General features: G+C 44.9%; 1 protein-coding gene across 3 annotated transcripts in view; it reads left to right on the top strand.

Moving 5' to 3' along the window:
- The window catches only part of GRAMD2B (GRAM domain containing 2B), a 99,349-nt gene that overhangs the window by 70,869 nt on the left and 4,357 nt on the right, over positions 1-24,123 (top strand). For 2 of the 3 annotated variants that reach the window (XM_038769685.1, XM_038769687.1), the window contains exons 2-12: positions 2,467-2,586; positions 5,353-5,467; positions 6,556-6,622; positions 7,714-7,814; positions 12,690-12,785; positions 16,838-16,909; positions 17,006-17,086; positions 19,209-19,320; positions 19,531-19,647; positions 20,224-20,308; positions 21,094-21,198. In XM_038769685.1, the coding sequence (XP_038625613.1) occupies positions 2,467-2,586; positions 5,353-5,467; positions 6,556-6,622; positions 7,714-7,814; positions 12,690-12,785; positions 16,838-16,909; positions 17,006-17,086; positions 19,209-19,320; positions 19,531-19,647; positions 20,224-20,308; positions 21,094-21,198 (1,071 nt within the window). The remainder of the gene's footprint in view (positions 1-2,466; positions 2,587-5,352; positions 5,468-6,555; positions 6,623-7,713; positions 7,815-12,689; positions 12,786-16,837; positions 16,910-17,005; positions 17,087-19,208; positions 19,321-19,530; positions 19,648-20,223; positions 20,309-21,093; positions 21,199-24,123) is intronic. The other variant, XM_038769686.1, reaches the window with a different exon arrangement.

Below are 24,123 nucleotides of genomic sequence, written 5' to 3'. Positions count from 1 at the left end.
CAGTCAATCAATCAATGGTTTTTATTGAGTATTTAGTATCTGCAGAGTACAGCACTTAGCTCTTGGGAGAGTACAATACAGTAGTGTTGGTAGACATGATCCCTGCCCACAAAGAGTTTACAGTCTAGTATATTTTTTTCCCAATGCTCAATACGATGCTTTGCACGTAAGCAATCAATCGTATTTGAGTGCTTACTCTATGCAGAGCACTATATGAAGCACTTTGGATAGTACAGTATAACAGATTTGGTAGTCACGTTCCATGCTCACAATGAGTTTATGGTCCAGATATGTATGTAAGTGCTGTGGGGCTGAGGGAGAGTGCAAGGGTGACGCCGAAGGGAGTGGGAGAAGAGGAAACGAGGGCTCAGTCAGGGAAGACCTCTTGGAGGAGATGGGCTTTTAATAAGGTTTTGAAGGTGGGGAGAGTGATTGTCTGTTGGATATGAAGAGGGAGGGCGTTCCAGGCCAGGGACAGGATGTGGGCCAGAGGTTAGCAGCGAAATAGATGAGATCAAGGTACAATGAGTCGGTTGGCATTACAGGAGTGAAGCATGAGGACCGAGTTGTAGTAGGCAATCAGGAAGGTAAGGTAGGAGGGGACAAAGTGACAGTGCTTTTAAGTGCTTTAAACACATAGTAAGTGTTTAATAAATACTACTAGATGCCTTTAGATGATCCAAATTTAGGTAGGTGTCTTTTCTAACTCCAATTCTGACTTGAGTTTGGTCAGGTGCCAGGCTGTGTAACTTCATGTTGAGTCAAGCCAATCACAGCATATTTTATTAACCCATAAATCATTGATTTATTGTAAGATTTAACTATGTACAAATGAGTCCTTCTCTCCATCTCTGCCTCTCTAACCTGTCTGTGTGTGTCTCTGTGTCTCTCTCTGTCTGCCTGTCTCGCTCCACCTGTCTCTGAAACTTTCTGTACTCTGAAATCCAGCACTGAATTACCTATGCGCAATAGAACCATCTAAGTAAGTCTGTGAAAATGATTCTCTCCAGTCTTATAGGTGCAAACTGAGGTCACTTCTTTGTGCTGTGTTTGAATTATCCTTTTAAACTTTAAAGCATTTTATAGTGCTCTGAGTTTCTGCCGTTGTAAACTATTGATGTGGGATAATATTGCTGGTTTAATTATAGCATTTGTTGAATAGTGTCTGAAACATTGTACTAAGCTCTGGGGAAAGCTACAAGGCTATTCAGTCATTGGCCTTGGCTCACAAGGAGTTTACAGTCTAAGAGTAAGGGTGAGAGGAGGAGTGGTAATGGAATGCCCAAGGAAAGAATAACTTGATAAAAACAAAACCGGTGAATGAACAAACCAAGGACAACAAAATTGAGAGCTGTGCTACATTCCTGATAAAGGAATGATTTTCGAGCTCCTCCTGGCTCTGTCCAAGCTGACCCTAGAGCTGTAATCATCCAAGTTCTGAAATCTGAAAACTCCAGCCACCTTGTGGAATTAACTGTTGGAAAAGAAAATGGCTTCCTTCCTGAAAGTGCCTTCATATTCAACATGAAAAAATAATAATTGCTAGGGATGCTATTCTTAAATTCCATAGGAGTCTCATGTTAAGATATGTGCTCATCTTAAGATCTAAAGTCATCCACTAAATTTTGTATATTTTCCTGGCCATGCTTTTCTGCTTTGTGAGAATAATAATTATTTGGGGGTGAGAAGCAGCACAGTTAATAAAGTAGGTTTTACTCCATCTCTAATATAAAAAGGAGTTCTAGTCACTTCAGAAATATGTCTAAATTCAAAGGAAGACCAAACAGCATTTTTTTAGATCTCTCGATCCTTGTTCGAGTATTCACTGTTTGAACCAGCCTTTCTCCAACTGAAGTTAAATAGCATTTAGTGCTCACTTTTTAAAGAACATGTGCTCTATAAGGATCTGCAGTGACAGACTAAGATATATTTATTTGCTCCTGCCTCCTGTAAAACCATTACTAGAAAATGAGTCAACCTTCAGAAAGTGACTGTTGAGTAATCAGGACACATGAGGGTTCCTGAGGTTAGATTTTAGATTCAATCAAATTTATTGAGCGCTTACTGTGTGCAGAGCACTGTACTAAGCACTTGGGAAGTACAAATGGGCAACATATAGAGATGGTCCCCACCCAACAACGGGCTCACAGTCCAGAAGGGACTAGAAGGGTCCAAACCTAGCCCCACATTGCAAGATGCAGAGGCTTTCATTGGAGAATCCCAAGTAGAAGATAAATTGGGGTTAAAATTAGCTGCTATATGAGAGGAGCCATCTTCTGTGCTCATATTCCCCTAACACATTCATCTAAAACTATTATATTTTTGTGTGAAAAGGGAGATTATTCAAGTATGATGGAGGTAGGAATAGGGGAGCACAGCGGGCTATTGAAATTACTGATTTCTCCTAGTTGTCATTTCTCCCCATTTTGCATGTCTGGGGTACGATGATGCCTTTCTCTTCTGCAGCTCAGAGTCAGAGAATGGTGTGGAAGAGAAGAAAAAAGCTGGCAAATCACCCACCACCCAGCCACCAACGCCCTCAAGTGAAGCGGACTCATTGGAGCAGAAGAAAAACAATGCTCCAAGGTAAAGTCCTCTCTGAAATAGTCTCTGCATTCCTGCTGTGGGGGTTTATTGTATTTTATCCCATTAGCCCATAATAGGGCAACGCACCAAGAGTATTTGAGTGTTTTTCCTTAATACCAAAGAAATCTAGCTTGTTTTGTTCTCTTCTCGTCCTCCTCCCTTCCCTGTCAGTCTTTGCAAGCACTTAGTACAGTGCTCTGCACACTGTAAGCGCGCAATAAATATGATTGAATGAATCAGTGAATGAATTTAGTGATCATTTACTGTTTGCAGAGCACTGTACTAAGCTCTTGGGAGGGTATAGTACAATAGAGTGGTAGACGCAATCCCTCTGCCCACATTCAGTTGTATTTCCTGAGCGCTTACTGTGTGCAAAACACTGTACTAAAAACTTGGGAGAATACAGTATAACAGAGTCGGTAGACACGTTCCCTGTCCAGCCCACAAGGAGCTTTCAGTCAACAGGGTGAGCCAGATGTTTATATAAATTACAGATCGGGAAGGGAAGGAAGCCCCTATTTTTTTTTCCCTTAATAAAACGAATTTGCTCTTCCTCAGGCAGTGACTTTGAACAGTCCTGGTATCACTGTCCATAATGTCACTGGACACTGATTCTCCTGAATTCCCAGTACACACATCAGTCTCTCTCATGTTCCCACAGCAACCCAGGTAGTCAGTCCAAATGCAGCAGAGCCAGAATCGCAGGTCGTGTGTGGAAAAGCCTGATATCATGAACATGAATATTTACTGAGCCCCTTCTGTGTGCTGAGCATAGTTGTGGTGCTTGGGAACATACGGTAAAAATAAGACTTGATCCCTGCTCTTGGAGTGCTTACAGTTGTTCATGGTCATTCTGCCCCATCCCTCCTGTCAGCTTTATACCTGGGTTGGGGTGAACGGGGAAAATTGGAACTGATGATAGTTTGGGGCTCCCCTGCAGATAGCTGGGAGTGTAGGAAGGCCAGTGGAAATGGATCGTTGTTATAGGCTTGAAATTTACCACTTTGTTATTGAGCTCAGGGAATGTGTCTGCTAATTCTGTTGGATCGTACTCTCCCAAACGCTTAGTACAGTGCTCTGCATTCATGTATTTGTTCATTCCATCGTATTTATTAAGCGCTTACAGTGTGCAGAGCACTGTACAACGCGCTTGGAGCAGAGCAAGGGAAGTCTGAAGCAGCTGCATGCATTCCCAATTTGGAGAATGTTCAGTAGGCTCTCCATGACCTTTGGGGCTCTGGATAGCCCTGCCCAAGGGCCAAGGAACCAGAAGCTAAGCCTGAGTTGGCTCCATTTATGCTTCCCATCCTCTAACTGAGGGGGTCCCTCAAGGCTCAGTCCTGGGTCCCCTTCTCCTCTCCATCTACATCCACTCCCTTGGAGAACTCATTTGCTCCCATGGCTTTGATTATCATCTCTACACAGATGATTCCCAAATCTACATCTCCACCCCTTCTCTCGTCTGTGTTTCCTTCTGCCTCCAGGACATCTCTACTAGGATGTCCCGCCAGCACCTCAAACTTAACATGTCCAAAACAGAACTCCTCATCTTCCCACCCAAACCCTGTCTTCCCTGCTGCCTCTCCAGTCACTGTGGACAACACCACCATCCTCCCTGTCTCACAAGCCCATAACCTTGGGCTCGACTCAACCCAAATATTCAATGTTACCAAATCCTGTCAGTTTTACCTTCGCAACATTGCTAAAATCCACACTTTCCTCGTTATCGAAACTGCTATTATGATGATCAAAGCACTTATCCCAACCCACCTTGACTACTGCGTTGGCAGTCTTCCTGATCTCCCTTTCTCCTGTTTCTCCCCACTCCAGTCCAGACTTCATTCTGCTGTCTGAATCATTTTTTTCTGAAAAAAAAAAAATTGTCTTTTATTTATTATCATACTTGATGCGTACTTACTGTGTGTCAAGCACTGGGGTAAATACAAGTTAATTAGATCAGAAAGAGTCCCTGTCCCACATGGTGCTCACCATCTGTCTAAGTAGGGGGAATAACAGGGTCCATATCTCACTCCTTAAAAACCTCCCATGGTTACCCATCCACTTTTGCATCAAACAAACTCCGTACCATCAACCTTAAGGTACTCAGTCAGCTTTCTCCCTCGTGCCTTACTTCGTTGATCTCCTGCTACAACCTAATCCACACACTTCATTCCTCTAACCCGAACCTTCTTGCCATACAGCGATCGCCTCTATCTTGCCGCCAACCCCTTGCCCACCTACTCCCCCTGGCCTGGAACACCCTCCCCTGTCATACCCACCACTCTCCCCAAAATTCAAAACCCTCCGCAAATCCCATCTCCTCCAAGAGGCCTTCCCTGACTAGGCCCTCATTTCCCATGTCTGCCCTCCCCTCTGCATCACCTATACATGTGACTGTGTACCTCTTGGACACTTCGATACTCAGCCCAATCCCACAGCAGTCATGAACATATCCGTATATTCTATTTCCCCTATCTATAATTAATGTCTATCTCCCCCTCTAGACTTTAAGCTCCTTGTGGGCTGGGATCGTGTCTACCGACCCCATTGTATTGTACTTTCCCAAACACTTAGTACCGTGCTCTGCACACAGTATGTGCTCAGTCAGTACCATTGAATGATTGAAACCAGCTTCTTAGGTGATTGACTATTGACCACTGTGACCCGGAAAGTGTTTCCTATGGTCATTTAATAATCAGAATGATTAGGGAAAGTTGCGGGAGATGCCTCATTAATGCATGATCCTGGGTGATTTTCTTTTCCCAGTTGGATGAAGACCAGTATCGAAGGCCCCTCCTTAACTGGTGAAAAGTATGATTCTAAAATGGACAGCAAAACTGACTCTAAACCCGATCGGAAAAAATCATTCTCCACAAGCCAGGTAACCTAAGAGTCAGAGTGAAATTGTCACTGCTGGCGAGCAGCATTTAATGTGTACCATTTGTCAAATAGAGCCTGGGTTTCCTTTGGTTTGGTCTCTGTGAGCAGGAGATTGCACTGGGGGTTAATCCCCAAGTGCGGTGGGTGGGGCCACGGCATTAGACTGCGCGTTGTCTGTGGTGGGGTGTGGGAAGAGCTTTAATCAGAAGGCTTTGAGCTAGGAAATGGTGCCCAAGGATTTGTCTGAGCTTTCAGCTGCTCTGTCAAAAGCACTTCGAATATGGGGTTGATGGAGAATATGGGGCGGGGGGAGGATAATCATAATTGTGGTATTAAGCACTTACTATGTGCCAAGCACTGTTTTAAGCATTGAGATAGATACAAGGTAATTAGGTTGGACACAGACCCTGTCCCACCTGGGGCTTTTGGTCTTGATCCCATTTTACAGATGAGGTAACTGAGGCACAGAGAAGTTAAATGACTTGACCAAGGTCACACAGCAGACAAGTGGCAGAGCTGGGAGTAGAACCCGTGTCCTCTGACTCCCAGGCCCATGCTCTTTCCACTAGGCCACACTGCTTCTGGCCAAGAGGAAGCCAAGAGGCTAAGGGCCGGGGGGATTCAGGAGCTCCTAGACCAGGGCTCATCACACACCCCTCTGGTGTGGACTAAGAGGATACCCACATATGGCTTGGTGAGCCTGCTGATCTAGCCAAGGAGAGGCCCTTGAATCGAGATGCTGCTGCTGCTATATCTATAAATTACATATTATAAATTCTTTTTTTCACATTAATGTCTGTCTCCTCCTCTAGAGTGCATACTCATTACGGGCAGGGAACGTGTCTGTTAATTCTGTTGTTCTGCTAACTCTCCCAGTTGCTTTGAACATGACTCTGCACATAGTCAGTGCTCACTAAATACCATTGATTGATCGATTGGCTTCGTCTTGAAAGACTCTCGTGGGGAGATGGAGAGAGGAAGGGAGCGGGCATGCTGGAGGGGTTCAAGCACTGGGAGGTCAGAGGTGAAAATGACTAGTGACGTCTGTTCTTTGGAATGGTGACTCTGGTTTGTTTTCTGCCTTTTTAGTTTAAGGCAAATGTCCACTTTCACAAGCTGTTTCTGGAAGTCTCCAAAGAGGAACCCCTGAGGCAGAGTAAGTTGTGACCTGTACAGGCTGGAGGACTTTCTCTCTGACCTGATACGTCCAATCCTCGCTCTCTGAGGAAGAGGAAAGTAGCCAAAGCAGTAGCTGCCTGTAATCTGTGAGGGCGAATGAATCGAGGCTAACTCAGCTGACCGGGTGAGGCGGCCATCCCCGAAGGCGTTGGCGGAGAAACAGAGAGAACCATTAGAACATTGGGGAGGCCGAGCTGTGGGTTGCGCTGAAGGAAGACCCTCCAGCTGAAGATCGGGCCCTGTCCTCCCCCTCTGTCTTCTCCTTTCCCTTTCCTTCCCTCTACCACATCCCCATTCCCTTCTCCTCCCCGTCTCCCAAACAGTCCCTCCCCAAAACACCTTGTCTGACACTTGGTCCCTGTCCCACGCAGCCACACCCATCACCCTCCCCACACTACCCTCACCTGCCACGACTCCGTTCGGCAGTGGCCTCTGGAACCCACACTCCATCTGACCTCTTGCTTCACCCCGCTTCAGCCACACGTCAGCCTGGACACGTTTTAGATCTCATCTCAAGTGAGTCAGTGCTGGTACAGTGAGACTTTGGACACCAAAGATCAGAGTGTTCAACTCTTGCTAATTCTGCATATCAGCATCTCCCTGGCCCTCCCTTTATGAGGAGAAAGTGTTCTCTATGTGCATCACGTGGTCCCTGGTCAAAGGAGCTGACAGGGAAGTGGTGAATGGCTATTGTTTCAGGATGTTAGGCAACCACATCCTCTTCATTTGCATAGTGTGGCCAGTGTACATCATGGCAGATCCATTTGGAAGCTCTGATTCAAGGTGTGGAAGGGAAGGAGGCCTGGATTTGATTTTTAGTTTTTTATTTTTTATTTTTTTTACAATTTAAGTTCCAGGACACCTGAGCTTCGGCTCTATGTTCTGAGGAGTAGGTGTACAAAAAAGGGTTTTCTGCATGTGAGGCTCACTTTCGTTTAGCAGAAGCTGAAGATCTGGATATGTTTAGGTTTTCTGGATGTGTTTTTGTGTATTTTCTCCTCTGTAATAAAGTTGTTCTCACTGGCCTGAAGAACGTCATGATAACTATCCTGAATGCTATTGTCCCAGGTTTTACCTGTGCTCTGCAGAAGGAAATCCTGTTCCAAGGAAAGCTTTTCATATCAGAAAATTGGATTTGTTTCCATTCTTTCTTTGGCAAAGACACAAAGGTTAGTATCACTTTTCAAGAAATCATCATTGCATGTAAAATACACTATTGCAATGTGAACCTTGGGGTGATGTGGGATGATTTATCCAGGTGTACAGTGAGTTGGGCACAAAGATCCCAAGACCCTCAGTCTTGCAGAACTCTGTTTCCCTAGGAGTCGCTTTATTTCCTCCTCCTCCTCCCCCTCCTCCCCTTACCCTCTCCAACTTGACCCTCTTGGAGACTGACACTCAGGGTCTTGTTGTACATGAAAATCATTTGGGCTGCTGCTGAGGGCCAGAGCCCCACCTGGAACGGGCCGGCCCAGTTCATGGACCCCAGGCTCACGGGACTGGTTGAGCCCGTCAGACTGAACCTGGCTTCATTTGGGCCGGTATCCACCACCCCCTAAGGCCTGACAGTCTGTTAACAGTACTAGTGGCTGGGGTATTGCCGTATGTACGTAGTTACACCAGGAGGCCCACTCGGGTCTATTCTGTTACGGGGCAAAAAATTGTGGTTTTATTCGGAACTCAACTTTTGGCAACTCTGGATGCCAGTTGAATGAGGTATCTAGTCCAGAGAGTTTTAGTATTCCGGAGGTGCTCTCTGACTCAGCTGTAGCTGTGGCCATCCACTTAGGTGAAAAGGGAGAAGTGTTGGGGCAGGGGTGAGTGAGAGAGAGCAAAGCTTTGAATGGGAGATGTATTTATTTTATGAGATAGTATTCATTTCCTTCTAACTGCTGAATTCTTGCACCCGCATTAAGAAAAAAAATGAAATAGAAACTCCACGAACAAAGGAAGTAAATAACAGTCTGTTTCACTAAACTGCTTTTCACATCATTATTATCATTATTATTATTATTATTATTATGTGTTTAAGCACTGTGTGTCAAGCAGTGTTCTAACCACTGAGGTAGATACAAGTTAATCTGGTCAGACACAATCCCGGTCCCTCATGAGGCTCACAGTCAAGTAGGAGGGAAAGCAGGTATTGAATCCCCTTTGTACAGTTGAGGAAAGTAAGGTACAGAGAAGTTAAGGGACTTGCCTAAGATCACAGAGCAGGCAAGTGGCAGAGCCAGGATTAGAACCCAGGTCCTCTGGCACACAGGCCCATGTTTTATCCAGTAGACCATGCTGCTTTTCAGCATTCATTATTTTTATTACATGTTTCTATATTTATAGTGTTTTGGTCCATTTGTAAGAAATTGCGAATACACTTGACATTTTTCTTTCACTTAGCACTCTTCCACCTAATTGGTTCCATGAAAATGTAGTGCTAGGAACACTAACCAGGGTATAGCAGTTTTGAACAGTTTTCAAAATCTGCAGTCATTTAGCCTCATAAACAAAAATTTCTGAATGAGCTATTTTAAATGCATGAGAATCCCCCGTGGAATACAGAACACTATTCGTTTTACAGATTGATGCGTGGTCTCCTTCCAAAACCAGTTCCTTCAAAAGAAGGTTTTCAACAGCAGGATTTCTTAGAGTGGGGTTCATAAAGAGTAGTCCATCAACCAATCAGTCAGTGGTATTTATTGAGCGCTTACTATATGCAGAGCACATACTAAGGCTCTTGGGAGAGCACAGTATAACAATCAATCAATCATATTGAGCGCTTACTGTGTGCAGAGCACTGTACTAAGCGCTTGGGAAGTACAAGTTGGCAACATGTAGAGATGGTCCCTACCCAACAGTGGGCTCACAGTCTATAAGGGGGAGACAGAGAACAAAACATATTAACAAAATAAAATAAATAGAATAGATATGTACAAGTAAAATAAATAAATAGAGTAATAAATGCATACAAACATACATATATACAGGTGCTGTGGGGAAGGGAAGGTGGGAGGGATAGAGGGGGGAAGAGGGGGAGAGGAAGGAGGGGGCTCAGTCTGGGAAGGCCTCCTGGAGGAGGTGAGCTATCAGTAGGGCCTTAAAGGGAGGAAGAGAGCTAGCTTGGCGGATGTGGGGAGGGAGGGCATTCCAGGCCAGGGGGAGGACAGGGGCCGGGGGTCGACGGCGGGACAGGCGAGAACGAGGCACGGTGAGGAGATTAGCGGCGGAGGAGTGGAGGGTGCGGGCTGGGCTGTAGAAGGAGAGAAGGGAGGTGAGGTAGGAGGGGGCGAGGTGATGAACAGCCTTGAAGCCGAGGGTGAGGAGTTTCTGCCTGATGCGTAGGTTGATTGGTAGCCACTGGAGATTTTTGAGGAGGGGAGTAACGTGCCCAGGGCGTTTCTAGACAAAGACAATCCGGGCAGCGGTGTGAAGTATGGATTGAAGTGGGGAGAGACAAGAGGATGGGAGATCATAGAGGAGGCAGATGCAGTAGTCCAGACGGGATAGGATGAGAGCTTGAACGAGCAGGGTAGTGGTTTGGATGGAGAGGAAAGGGCGGATCTTGGCAGTGTTGTGGAGCTGAGACCGGCAGGTTTTGGTGACGGCTTGGATGTGAGGGGTGAACCAGAGAGTGGAGTCGAGGATGACACCAAGGTTGCGGGCTTGTGAGACGGGAAGGCCGTCAACAGTGATGGGAAAGTCAGGGAGAAGGCAGGGTTTGGAAGGGAAGACAAGGAGTTCAGTCTTGGACATGTTGAGTTTTAGGTGGCGGGCAGACATCCAGATGGAGATGTCCTGAAGGCAAGAGGAGATGCAAGCCTGGAGGGAGGGGGAGAGGCAGAGATGTAGATTTGGGTGTCATCAGCCTAGAGATGATAGTTGAAGCCGTGGAGCGAATGAGGTCACCAAGGGAGTGAGTGTAGATCGAGAACAGAAGGGGACCAAGAACTGAACCTTGAGGAACCCCCACAGTAAGGAGATGGGAGGGGGAGGAGGAGCCTGCAAAAGAGACTGAGAATGAACGACCAGAGAGATGAGGAAAACCAGGAGAGGACAGAGTCTGTGAAGCCAAGGTTGGATAGCGTGTTGAAGAGAAGGGGGTGGTCCACAGTGTCGAAGGCAGCTGAGAGGTCGAGGAGGATTAGGATAGAGTATGAGCCGTTGGATTTGGCAAGCAGGAGGTCATTGGTGACCTTTGAGAGGGCAGTTTCCGTGGAATATAGGGGACGGAAGCCAGACTGGAGTGGGTCGAGGAGAGAGTTGGTGTTGAGGAATTCGGAGCAGCGTTTGTAGATGACTCATTCAAGGAGTTTGGAAAGGAATGGTAGGAGGAAGATGGGGAGATAACAGAGTTGCTAGGCATGTTCCCTGCCTGCAGTGAGTTTACAGTCTAAAGGGAAGAATAGTCAGACATCTACAAAATAGCAAGCAGTTCCAGGAACAATCCCTGTTGAAGGAAGATCCCTGGAGAGGGAGCCAGATGGGTGGTAGTTTTCATCCCATCCCATCTTCATGCCTTGTGTTCTTTTTGAACAATACCATCAAAAGCATTTGTGAGTGGGAAATAATTAGCAGCAAGGAAAGGCTTTGTACAGTTTAGAGGCAGCCTTGTGCTGGTTTGGGGAATGTATAATGGAAGTAAATGATGTGGTTTCTGGCCTCCAGCAGTTTACACCCTAATGGGGAGATAAACGTAGGTGCAGTAGGGGAAAGGGCAAGAGCATAGATACAAATGCAGCTGATTTTCATAGATAAGTGACAGGTATGTGAAGGAGTGTCTCAAGAGAGGGAGGTCAGGAGGAGAGAGAGGTATTTCTCCATGGAACTAGTGACTGAGACTCTTTGAAAAGCTTGGGCAACACAGTTTTGCATAAAAGAGACCCAAGTGCTGAAAGATATTGTTTTCTACAAATGATTTCAGTGCTTCCTAATTCTGGGGTAAACTGCTATTTATTTATTGTACCCAAAACTAACTTAACTGAACTCTCCTAAAGCCAGGAGCCTGTCTCTGAGAGCGATCAGCAAGGCTTCCATTTTCTTTGGTGGGAAAATAACAGAATATCTCCAAAACAGGCCATCTGGTGCTCAAATGAATCAATTCTTTGTCTTGTTCTACTACACCATTCTGTATGTTTTGAAGCAACTCATTGTCATCAGTTGAACCAGAAGTGAAATCATTCCACAGTCACGGTCTATGAAACAGACTTCTAGGCACTGAGGAACTGGTTCATATAAGGAAGAAAAGCCATGAATGTATCTTTAGGTTCTTATTGGCACTTTCATTTAGTGGAACCGATTTCAGGCTGCAGATTATACTGGTTGGAGGAAAAAAACCATTTTTTAATCTTTCTTATTATAAAACAAAATTGGTGGCCGGGACTGGGAAACACAAGAAATATGAGTGTTTCCTTATGAAGTGCATTTCACCAGAAGAGCCACATAAGGAGTTTTACGAAAGATAAATCCTGATCAGGGGCATTTTTTGCAAGGCTGCTTTGTTTTTTAGTAGTGGAAAAGATCTTTCCTTCTTAATCCTTCAAACCAGCTATTGTTAAATATAGTGTGGTGACACCAGGAGACTCTTAAGCATTATTTTTATGTCCAGCAACTATTCTTTTTATTTTTTTTGTTCAGCCCTGGATGCCTCAGTCTTTCTTGAAAAGGGAAAAATTAACTCTGATATATTGGATAGTTTTTTTTCCCCTCCTGAAAGTGGTTGTGTTGTTGTAGTACTAGTATTTATTAAGAATTACTCGTGCAGAGCACTGAACTAAGCTCTGGGAAAGAGTATACAGATAGGAACTAGACACAGACCTTGTCCCTGGAGGGATTCACAATCTAGCTATCAGGCGTAACTCAGTTTAGACTGTAGCCAGAGAGATTCAAGTTAGATATAACGAAGGGTTTCCTAACAGGAATGGGGATTAAGGACTGGGATGGGCTACCTAGGGAGGTTGTGGGATCTCATGGCGATTTATTACAGTTGGTTAAACGTGACCATAGTTTCAATGAAGCCTAAGAAAAACTCTAATGTGGTGATTTCATTTCAGATCTGTATCCCTGCACCCTCAGTTACATTAATAAAGAAAACCAAAACTGCCCTTCTAGTGCCAAATGCTCTGATTATCGCAACAGTCACCGACAAGGTGAGTATGCAGAATCCATAAGAACCAGTACCTTGTTGTCTTCTTGCCCTTCTCTTTCGTGGTTTTTAATCTTTGGGAAAATAAATCTGCAGGGGTTTTTTTCCTCTTTTTTAAAGTGGGGGATTAATTTCAGGATTATCCTCGATATTTCCCCAACCTAATCATATCAAGTTGTCAAGCATGACTTTTGACTGTATTGCTCAATATTCAATTCGTTTCTTCTTGAGAAGCGGGGAGCGAAAAAGTATATTCCAATAAAGCATCAAAGAACCACTACAAGTTTGGATGTCTAGGAATGTTTTGTCTGTTGTTTCTGTCAAATTTAAGAAGTATGACCAGCATCTCAATGTGATTGTGTTGTTAGTATCCTTGGATACTGTCTAACTTTCACTTGTACTGTCCTACTTTCCAGTTTTGCTGTGGTATTTTCTTGGCAAGGAACAGTGGGAATTTTCAGTTTCAATTATTGGATGATGCAGCTTTATTTCTGCCTTGAACATGATAGATAACAACTTCTAGCAGCATGTGCTTGGACTTTATTATTTGGAGTCTTGACTCTTATCTGTGTTTGGAACCGAATGTCCTGGATCATGGACAACAGTGGACCAAGAAACATAAAACATAAAAAGGGGTTTTGAATTATTTAATTATCATCAGCATTTACTGAGCACCTGTTGTGTGTAGCATCCTGTATTAGTAGCTTGAAAGTGTACAACAAAGGCAGAGGTACGGTGCCTACCCTTGAGGAGTTTACAATTTGCTAGGGAGTTGGACAGGCACAGACAGTCTACATACAGTGGGAAAAAGAGGGGAAAACAGGCACAACTGGTGACAACACAAAAGTAAGGAAAATCGATGAATCACACAGGACTAAATAACCTAAAACACACAAATCAGACCAATCAGTCGATCAGTGGTTTTTATTGAGTGCTTACTGTGTGCAGAGCACTGTACTGAGTGCTTGGGAGAGAACAGTAGAACAGAGTTGGTATACCCTTTCCCTGCCCACAGTGAGCTTACAGCAAACCAAGGCATGGCTCTCATGCAGATGTAACCGTCAAATGTTGGAAGGGGCATGATGCATTTGTCTCCTGTACTCTCTGGTAGAGAACTTCAGAAATCCCCTTGTGGACCTGTCTGCATGAATCTAACTTGAAGAGTTCATGCTTGCACAAAAAGAATGTAGTGTTCTCATTATGGGAAGGGAGTGTGTCTATCAACTCTGCTTTACTGAACTCTCCCAAGCACTTAGTAAAGGGCTCTGTGCACAGAAAGTGCTTAATACAGTTGATTGACTATAACAAAACAACTTTGTTTGCTTTGCGAAATGATATGGGCTTGAATTGAATAATGAGTTTATTCTTTAAATCATACACCCAATCTATTAATTTTCCTAGAGGGATTCGGCTAGCATTCCACCAGTCCTCAAAATGTGTCAAGCTAACCTCCCCTCTTCTTGGAAATGAGTACATTCGAGGAGAAGTGTATTGTCATGTTAAAAATTAAGGCTAATAATATTTCATTCTCATCAACAGCATTTGTTGAGCTTCTGCTATGTGTCGAGCCCTGTCTGAGTGTTTTCCAAGTGATGTAAAGATTCCATGAGCGCTTAACACGCAGAAGCACAAAACATTAACTCTTCTATATGCCCTTTGCGGCGAGTGGTCACAACCTTCCAAAAGATAGAACAAAATCTCCATCTATGTCCTGTCCCTTAAAACTTCATACGGGCCTACGGGCAGGGGAGCATTTCACTAAATCAGTCAGTCAATCTTATTTATTGAGTGCTTACTGTGTGCAGAGCAGTGTACTAAGCGCTTGGGAGAGTACAATATAACAAACAGACACAGTCCCTGTCTACAACAGGCTATCAGAAACTGGTCACTTTCTGTGACACCTAGAAAAGCACTGCCTTGGCCCCAGTTCTGTTTGGGTCCAGATCCAATGACTGTTTAAAGTTTTTTGATTGATTGAGGTTATCGCAGTATGGGCCTCTCCTGGTTTGTGCAAACTTTCTTGGTGCTTTGTTTTGTTTTTTTCTCCCTTCAAATGCAAAGTAATTTGTAAAAAACCTAAATAATTGGGGATTATTTAAAGATGCCCCTGGGCAGATCAATCCTAGCGTGTAGACTTGATGAACAACCTTTGCAGATTGCAGTCATGTAATGATTGCATCATAACACTAGTACTAGGCTCAGGGGCACAACACGCACCCGCCTGGAATGCCGCATTGTTGGCGGCTACTTCATAGTAGCTGCCCTGGCCCCTGTGCACAATTGACCATGTAAGGCTCTAGCTTCTATAATACTGATTGTGGTATGTGTTAATGGCTTACTGTATGCCAAGCGTTTAAGCACTGGGGAAGATAGAGGATAATCAGGTCCCATATGGGGCTCACAGTCTGAGTAGGATGGAGCACAGGTATTGAATCACCATTTTGCAGATGAGGAAACTGAGCCTCAGACAAGTTTAAGTGACTTGCCCATGGTCACACAGCAGGTAAGTGACAGAGCCAGGATTAGAACCCAGGTCCTCTGATTCCCAGGCTTGTGCTCTTTTCACTAGGCCATGCCACTATCCCTTCTCTGATTTCCTTCAGTTTAGGTAGCTGGGGTACCATTATTATGCAAAGCGTAATTATGATCTAAGACCTACTACCTCAGGAACCATCCAGCGGTTTATAATTAAATGCCATCTCTACACTAACGTCTCCTAGCTGCTATTCTCCTTGAACAGTCCACTCAGGACTAATGGAGGCTATCTACAAGGATGTTATACTTTTGTGTTGGGGGATGACGGGGAGGGGATATGGTCTACATTTTTCTTAACTATCTTAAGACTGTGTTGATTTTATATTTCCCCCTAAAGGCAGATGCTTCAGAATTTTACTTGTTATGAAATGTACTCATTAACATCCTCCCAGTAAAAATTGCTAGTGGGCCATTGAGAAGTTGAAAGATTCAGAAAGGAATTAGCTCATTACAGCTCCTTTAGGTCAGAGGTGAAGTGAAGTGACTCTTGGAAATTTTAAGCGTCTCAAAAGGGGAATTTTAAGTGGGTTCTCGCGAACACCTCCAGACTGCCATTTGAAATTTTTTTCTTTCTGCTCTTCAGAATCTGAATCAGTTCTTCTCTAACACCTATTTTTCACTATGCATTTTGGATAGACACATTGACAGAATTAGGGGAAATTCTTCCAACAACACACAACTGTTGGGATATGGTGGAGTGCAGTGTCAGAAGAAATGGTTGTGTCATGCAAGCGGCATCTGACACGGGGAAGGTGCTAAGATGCTAGTTTCCATAGTGTGGGGTTGTGTGCTTGCTAGACTGTAAGCTCTTTGAGGGCAGGGATTGTGTTTACTTACTTGAATATACTCCCCCAAGCACTTAGTGCAGTGCTCTGCACACAGTAAGCACTCAGTAAATACTATTGATTGATTAGGAGAACTGACTGTACTGGATTTTCTGCCTTCAGCAAACCCTAAATTGGGACCTGAATGCTACCTCAAAGGCTCTTGATTATTAGAGAAACATTTTGTATGCTTAGTCTCAGTTGGGATGGAGTAGGTTGGATTTCTTTTTTGTTTTATTTTTTCGTTTGTTGGGTTTTTTATGGTATTTGTTAAGCACTTACTATCTGCTAGACACTGTTCTCAGCTCTGGGATAGACCCAAGCTAATCATGTTGGACACAATCCATTGCCCACATGAGCCTCACACCCTTATTCCCCATTCTACAGATGAGGGAACTGAGGCACAGAGAAGTTAAGTGACTGACCCAAGGTCACACAGCAGACAAGTGGCGAGAACCCAGTTCCCACTGATTCCCAGGCCTGTGCTCTTTCTACTAGGCCATGCTGCTTCTCAAGGAAAGGTCAGTAAGGAAGAGTAGAGGAGAGAAAAGGGGTAAGAAAAGGATGGAGCATGCTTGGGTAGAGTTGGCAAAAAGTGAAAAATAACCTCTTTCGGAACAAGGAACATCTAACCTCTGTTCATTTAAGTGTCACCTGGCGATATCTCATCATATGATCATTCTGATTTGTTTTGCAGTATGTATTCGTTTCCTTACTCTCCAGAGATACAACCTACAAGTTGTTAAAATCAGTGTGTAGACACTTAGAAGTGAGTATCTAATCCCTGCGCCCCAAATTAGTCTTTTGGTGTTGGCTTGTGAATTAGCAGTTGGATGGACTTCATTTTTGTCTCATTGACTTTCAGAATACAAGTGTTGGCAATAGCCCCAATCCTTCTTCTGCTGAAAACAGCTTTCGTGCCGATCGCCCCACGTCCCTGCCCCTGGTAAGTCCCTTATTTCATTTTCTGAGTAGCAACAGAGGACATTATGATCAGATGGGTCTAACTTGAGAGGATTGCAGGCATGAAAGCCAAACAAACAACTTCATTTGTTTGGATCACCTAGCTTTTGCCCCAGAATCCTGACTATCCTGTCTAATTGTTCTAAAAATCTAACTAAATTCGACTCTGTTATCTGGGGTAGAGGGAGACAAAAGTAGCAAGTTAAAAGGAAATCTGCCTATTACCCCAGAACCTCATTATAGCCAGTAATTTGCCTTGGCCCTCATCTAATCTTTTTTCAGAGTTGCTAAAAATTAGCAAGATAGATTAATTTCATGCTTTCCTTTCCACTGCCTTGTCAGATTAAAAATTAAATTAGTCCTACTTGAGCAGAAACTAGTTAAAATGACTTAAATTGCCTGCCTACTGATTGCCCGGCTTGGGAGGTACAAAGTTCTTCTGGGGGCTATGGAGGACTAAGGTTGCCTTCTGTGTCACCTTGGGCAAGTCACTTAACCTCTATGTACCTCCATTTGCTCACCCTGTAACATGGAGATAAAATATCTGTTGGGAACATGACTACCAACTCCGTTATATCGGACTCTTCCTCTAGACTATAAACTTGTTATGGGCAGGGAACGTGTCTGCTAATTCTTTTGTATGCTCCCAAATGCTTAGTACAGTGTTCTGCACGTAGTAAGCGTTCATTAAATGCCATTGATTGATTGGTGCTACTGCCACCACCACTACTACAGCCCACCCCACATCTAGCAGCTGTGACCTCTGCCTCCCTTCCCCTAAGGCTGACCTAGGATTGGTTTCACTCTTGCAAAATTCTGTCACTGAAACCTGCACATCAAGAGTTCGTTCCCAAAGATGTTAACTATTGAGTCATCCAGGTGCATTCTTTCTTATCATTTCTAGTGTTGGAGTCTCCCTGAGAAGTCAAATATGTACACTTCCAAGTCATTCTGCTAACATTTTAAGATAGTTTCAGATCTTGGAAAAGCCTCATAATTGTAGCAAACACATTATTTTAACTATCACTCCACTTTCCTTTATTTTGGAAACACAGGTAAATCTATGAAGGGGCGTGTTAAGGCCCGTGGAAGGCAGCTGGAACCAGCATCTCAGTTGGCATTGACAACATACCTAAGTGTTCCAGTTCTTACTGCTCTGTTCTGCTATTGCAGCATTGTCTTCAGTGATCCTCAGATTGGGCAAAGTGCTTTTTAGAACATTATGGGGGCTAAGTGGGAGGGGTGAGGATATATGCTCCTGATTTGGTTTTTCGGCATTGAGTCAGAGCTCTGAGGCTTTTTTCCCCAAATATCGGGTAATTGAGAAAGTGGAGGAGTGAAACTCAAATCCTCTCTCAGATGTTTATTTGTGTGAAGAAAATATTTTCACAAGGGTATATTATCCCAATGAGAATTATTGCCCCTTATTTCAAATCAAATAGGCAGTTTCCTGAGTAGCAGTCCATCTCTCCCTCTCTCGTGTGTGTCTTTCCCTCTTTCATGTGTAAGTCTGTCTCTGTGTCTTGTGTGCTTCTCTCCTTTTCCTTTTTTTTTCCTTTCACCCCACTCCTCACATGCTCTCAGACTGTTGGCCCAGTTCCCTGGAAGTCCCGCTCCCTGGAATTCCCGTCCAGTGGCCTAGAAGAAACATTTGCCTGGCCTGATCCAACCTTGTGTAGGTGGTGTGTGGATTTTGTTTTTTGCTTGTAATTTATGCTTAGGTATTATTCAGCATAGCCTTGGAGATTTTTTTTCCCACCATGTATTTTAACATTTCCAGCCGTCACAATTTCTCATTGCCAAGTGCTAATTAGAGCTCCCCCAAGTTGTCAGAGAGCACAAATAAGACTCAACTTGCAGGCATTTTCCTATCCATATGTAGACTCCAGAACAAGGTAGACACAACTTTGTACTTGCTGACTGTCCAAAAAAATCACTGTGATTTGTCTGTTGGAGAAATCTCCAGTGTATGGAATAATTCCTGTGTTCTCAATTAAGATGGGTAATCCAGAAATATAGGGACTCTAGTCTGTCTTGTCGTTTAAAGGAAAAGTGGACTTTAGTTTAAGAAGTGTGTTGACCCACTTGATTATTCTTTCCTTCAGGATTTCAATGAAGAGTTCTCAGATCTGGACGGTGTAGTGCAGCAAAGAAGGCAAGAGATGGAAGAATTCAGCAGTTCTGGGTCTCAAACCCCAGAATCCGAAAACTTTCAAGGTCCGTGGGACTCTACTTGGGCCACAAAATATCTGTCCCTGCATTGTAGGGACCGATGGAAGGGATGCAATCTTGGTTGAGAGGCAGTGTTGCAGAAGGAGAGAGCGTACCATAGAAATGAGCATATTCTGCCTTTAGCTTGGTTTCTAGTTGGGCCCGTGTTTTAAAAGTCTCTGAGAGGTGCCTCATCGAGTCCTGTTTTATCAACAGATTTCCACATGACGGAGGCCCAGGCTGTTTTGAAAGTCCTCAAGAGGGAGGTAAAACCAATACGGGCAGATAAGAGCCAGGGGCCTGAAGGAAAACCCCAGACCTTCTCCAGACAGGGTAATGAAAAGTGTGGTTTTCTTGGGTGGCCCAAGTCAGTTCTACAGTAGTTGGGGGCTGATTGGCAAGCTTGTGGATGCCCTTCTCTTTTTGCTCCTCCTTCCTGCTGCTGGTCTTGTAGCTCCCTCTGCTCCTAACACCTCTTCAAGGGGGGAGGAAGAGAAATCGACCCATCTTGCCAGTGAGCTGCTCTGGCGAGAGGTGGGATGTGGGGAGAAGATTGAAGCTGATGGCTAAAGTGGAGTTTTGAGATACCACTGGGCTTCATTTACTCATCTTTTCTTCTTTTTGCCCTAAAAAACTAGTGACTATTTCTAAAGTAGTCAGTTCCCCTATGACACGGAAGCTTCGTTCCAGACCAACCTTGCGCATTAGGGGCGACGCATTGAGGACACTGCAGGTGTGCTCACAGCTGTTTCTTCTGGCCTCCCAATGTGCTCTGTGCAGCTCTTGTAGTAAAACTACAGCTCATGGGAGAAGTGACTGCATATCTTTCCTGTGGCGGGTGGGGGTGTGGCTGGGGAATCCACACCATTGTATTGTGTTAAGGACGATTGTTTATCCCCTTGCCTTCAGCAGCAAACTTTGGAACCTATGGATTCTTCTATAAATCTCAGAAATATCTGTCTCTCCGCCATATTCTCATTTTCTATGCAGTTATGTAAGTATACAAATTTTCTATTAGTGTCCTAGAAAATGGGTATAATTGGGTCCAATTATTTGCATTTTAGCAACATTGAGTAATCTGAAATTTACATTTCTGTTGCCCTCTTGAGGAATTAAGAAAAGGTATTTCCTTTGGCTTTCTGCCCCTTTTCCATTCCCCAGCTCCACTTCCTCCTCATCAGTTTGGTGTTAATTTAGCCAATTAACTGGAATTAGCTAATTTCGTAGGGAGGAGAAAAACAATTCGTCTATCGCCTCAGAGCCAGCAGAAGGAAATAATATGCCAGCTCTGTAGGAAGAGATTTTGTCCCTCTAATTCCTTAAGGATTTCTTTGCTCTCTTAATTAATAGCAAGGGATTTCGTTTTTCATCTCGAGCGATTGTTTTATTCAGTACTGTGATGTGAATCAGGTCTGCCAAAGTTAGCTGCCACAACCAGAATCTGATTATTGGCTTCCAACTGTCTCCTCCTCCGGCTCCGGAGCTGGCGTTTGGTGGGATGACCTCCGTGACCGCCTCCAGCCACGGGGTGGGAGCAGCCCTCTGAGTGCTGGTGAAGCCACGCCCCCCTCAGTATCCTGAGCTCCTGGGGGAGCCTCCAAAGCACCTGGAGAGCCGAGCCAGAGCCCCTCACGGAGCCTGGCCGAAAGAGCCAGTCCTCATCCTAGGGGCACTCTGTCCTTACCCCAGCTGAACCGTATCTCTAAATGGGTGGAATGTCTCTCCTGGGCCCCCAGCCACAGTTAGAGGATGTACGTGGTGGTGTTTTCTTTCCCCCAGTGTCTGTGCCCTTATCGTCTCTACCTTCTACATGAGATACAAAATCAATGCTCTAGAGGAGCGACTTGGGTCCCTGGCCTCCTTCCTAGAATCCCACAATGCCGGGTAAGATTTTCGGCTTCTTTCTGGGCACTGGTGGGTCTGGTCTCGTGTTGTTGAGTCGTTACGTGGATGTGCCACCGATGAACCATGAGCACACTTCCTCTTTCTTAAGGCCAAAGTGCTGTTGCTCCTTAGGAAATCTCTTGGCTACCCCAAAGTTCAGGGGGGCAACCTTCCTCTAGTCTTAAAATAGGACATGTGAGCATTACGCATGAAACCAGGTGACGAGGCAGGCAAAAAGGAAAAAATTCAGCCAATTTGGTATGTGGAAAAAGCTAAAAGACTTGACGGGGAACGTCAGCGCTTTCAACTGGTATAAAATGGGTAAGAATAAGAATAGTAATTGACTGCACCTAAGGCAGTGCTCTAGAGTGTCAAGCTCTTTTTAGCAGGCTGATCTAAAATAAGCCTGACACTCAGATTCTCATTTCACTGGGCTGGTGGGGGTTCGAGGATAGCGAAGGATCGGGGGTGAAGCCGAGATCACTAGCAATGGTTTCAGGAGCTCTGCCGTATTGGACTCCTAGGGGCATCAATAATGCCAATTAGATCTGTCCCCTAAGCAAAGTGGGATGTGACACTGGACTATGATGAGCAGCTTGCTAAATGTGAAACAGCCTTTTCTTGATTCCCAGGGCAGTGGATTTGTGCTCTTCTTCCATCCCTTTCCCTCTCTGTCCCTCAGGCTGCACTCTGGACCCTCTGGCCACCCCAGCCAGCCAGTGATGCAAGGAGTTTCCCAAGGGAACTCTGGCTCACAGTGGAAGGGGCTTGGGATAAAGCTGCAGGAAAAGGTCCCCGAGGACAGGGACCTTGTCTTTGAATTTTGTTGGGTTCTTGCCAATGCTTAGGGCAGTGCTGACTAGAATCTTGCTGGCAAAGAAAACAGTGAGCTGTCTCAGTAGTTTTCATAGTCAGTGCGCTCACCTTTCTTCTTGAAGAGGGTGATTGAAGCATTGACTTTGAAGTTCTGTGGAATTCTTCAGGGCTTCGTATGTTGAGGAATAGATGCCTGAGTGTCAGTCCTTTGGACATCCCAGATCAGGCAAGTTTCTTACCTGTCACACCCCAGGTGTTGTGAGCTTTCCCCTTGTAATGAACACGTGGAACTTCCAAGTGTTATTAATGTGTTTCTTCCTTGGCTCCGAGTAGTCTCAGAGTTCGGAATCATTTTCAATGAACCGGTTCTGGGGTCTCCTGGCCACACCTCCTATTTTCAAGGCTGCTTGGTGGACAGCTTCTCTCAGAAGTACCTCTCCAAACTCCTTGAGCGAGTGGTCTATGTCTGCTGCCTCTGCTTCCTCTCATCCAGTTCTCTCCTTGATCCCCTCCAATCCAGCTTCCACCCCCTTTAGTCCGCAAAAACTGCCTTCTCTAAGGTCACCAGTGACCTCCCTCTTGCCAAATCCAATGGGCTCCACTCCATTCTAATCCTCCTCCACCTCACAGCTGCTGTCAACACTGTGGACCACCCCCTTCTCCTAGGAACATTATCCAGTCTTGGCTTCACTGACTCTGGTCTCCTGTTTCTCTGGCTGCTCCTTCTCAGTCTCCTTCGCAGGCTCCTCCTCTGTGTCCTACCCTCTAACTGTGAGGGTCCCTCAAGACTCAGTTCTGGCTCCTCTTCTCTTTTCCATCTACACCCACTCCCTTGGAGAACTCATTTGTTCCCACAGCTTCAACTACCGTCTCTACACTGATGATTCCCAAATGTATCTCTCCAGCCCTGAAGGACCTCCTTTAGGACCTCTCTACTTGAATATCCTGCTGACACCTCAAACTTAAAATATCCAAAACAGAACTCCTCATCTCCTCACCTAACCCCTGTCCTCCCATCACTGTAGACACCACCACTATCCAGCCTGTTCCACAAACCTCAACTGGCATTATTCTCCACTCTTCTCTCTCATTGAATCCACATATCCAATCTGTCACCAAATCCTTTCGGTTCTACCTTCACAGCATCTCTAAAATCCACCTCTTCTTCATGCAAACTGCTAACACACTGATCCAAGCACTGATCATCTCCTGCTTTGACTACTGCATCGACCTCTTCACTGACCTCCCCGTCCCATTTCTCCCCACTCCAGTCTTTCCTTCACTCTTCTTCTGCCTTATTTTTCTAAAAAAAACATTCAAGCCATGTCTCCCCACTCTTCAAGAACTTCTAGAGGTTGCCTATCCACCTCTATATTAAAAATTAAACACCTTACTATCGGCTTTAGAGCAATCAGCTTGCCCCTGCCTAGCTTACCTTGCTGCTTTCCTCCTACAACCCAGCCCACACACTTCACTCCTCTAACACCACCCTACTCATGGTTCCTTGATCTTATCTATCTCGCCACCTACTCCTTGCCCACATCCTGACTCTGGCCTGGAACTCCCTCCCCCTCCACTTACAACAGACTATCACTCTTCCCCAACTTCAGAGCTGTACTAAAATCACATCTCCTCCAAGAGGCCTTCCCACACTAAGCCCTCATTTTCCCTTCTTGCTTTCCTTCTGCGTCATCTATGCACTTGGAGCTGTACCCTTTATTCACCCCACCCTCAGCCCCACAGCACTTAAATACATATCTGTAATTTATTTTAATGTCTCTCCCCCTCTAGACTGTAAGCACCTGGTGGACAGGGGACGTGTCTACCAACTATGTTGTACTGTATTGTTATTATGGAATTAGGCACTTACTATGTGTCGAGCACTATTCTAAGCACTGGAGTAAATACAAGTTAAGCAGATTGGACACAGTACCTGTCCCACATGGGGCTCACAGTCTGTTGGGGGGAGAATAGATATTTCCCCATTTTGCAAATGAGATAAGTGAGGCACAGAGAAGTGAAGTGACCTAACCAAGGTCACACAGCAGGCAGGTGGCGGAGCCAAGATTAGAACCCAGTTCCTCTGACTCCCCAGGCCCATGCTCTTTC

The sequence above is a fragment of the Tachyglossus aculeatus genome, chromosome X4 (assembly GCF_015852505.1).
Source record: "Tachyglossus aculeatus isolate mTacAcu1 chromosome X4, mTacAcu1.pri, whole genome shotgun sequence".
Taxonomy (NCBI): Eukaryota; Metazoa; Chordata; class Mammalia; order Monotremata; family Tachyglossidae; genus Tachyglossus; species Tachyglossus aculeatus.
The sequence above is the reverse complement of the archived record's forward strand: the minus strand, read 5'-3'. Positions and strand labels throughout refer to the sequence as shown.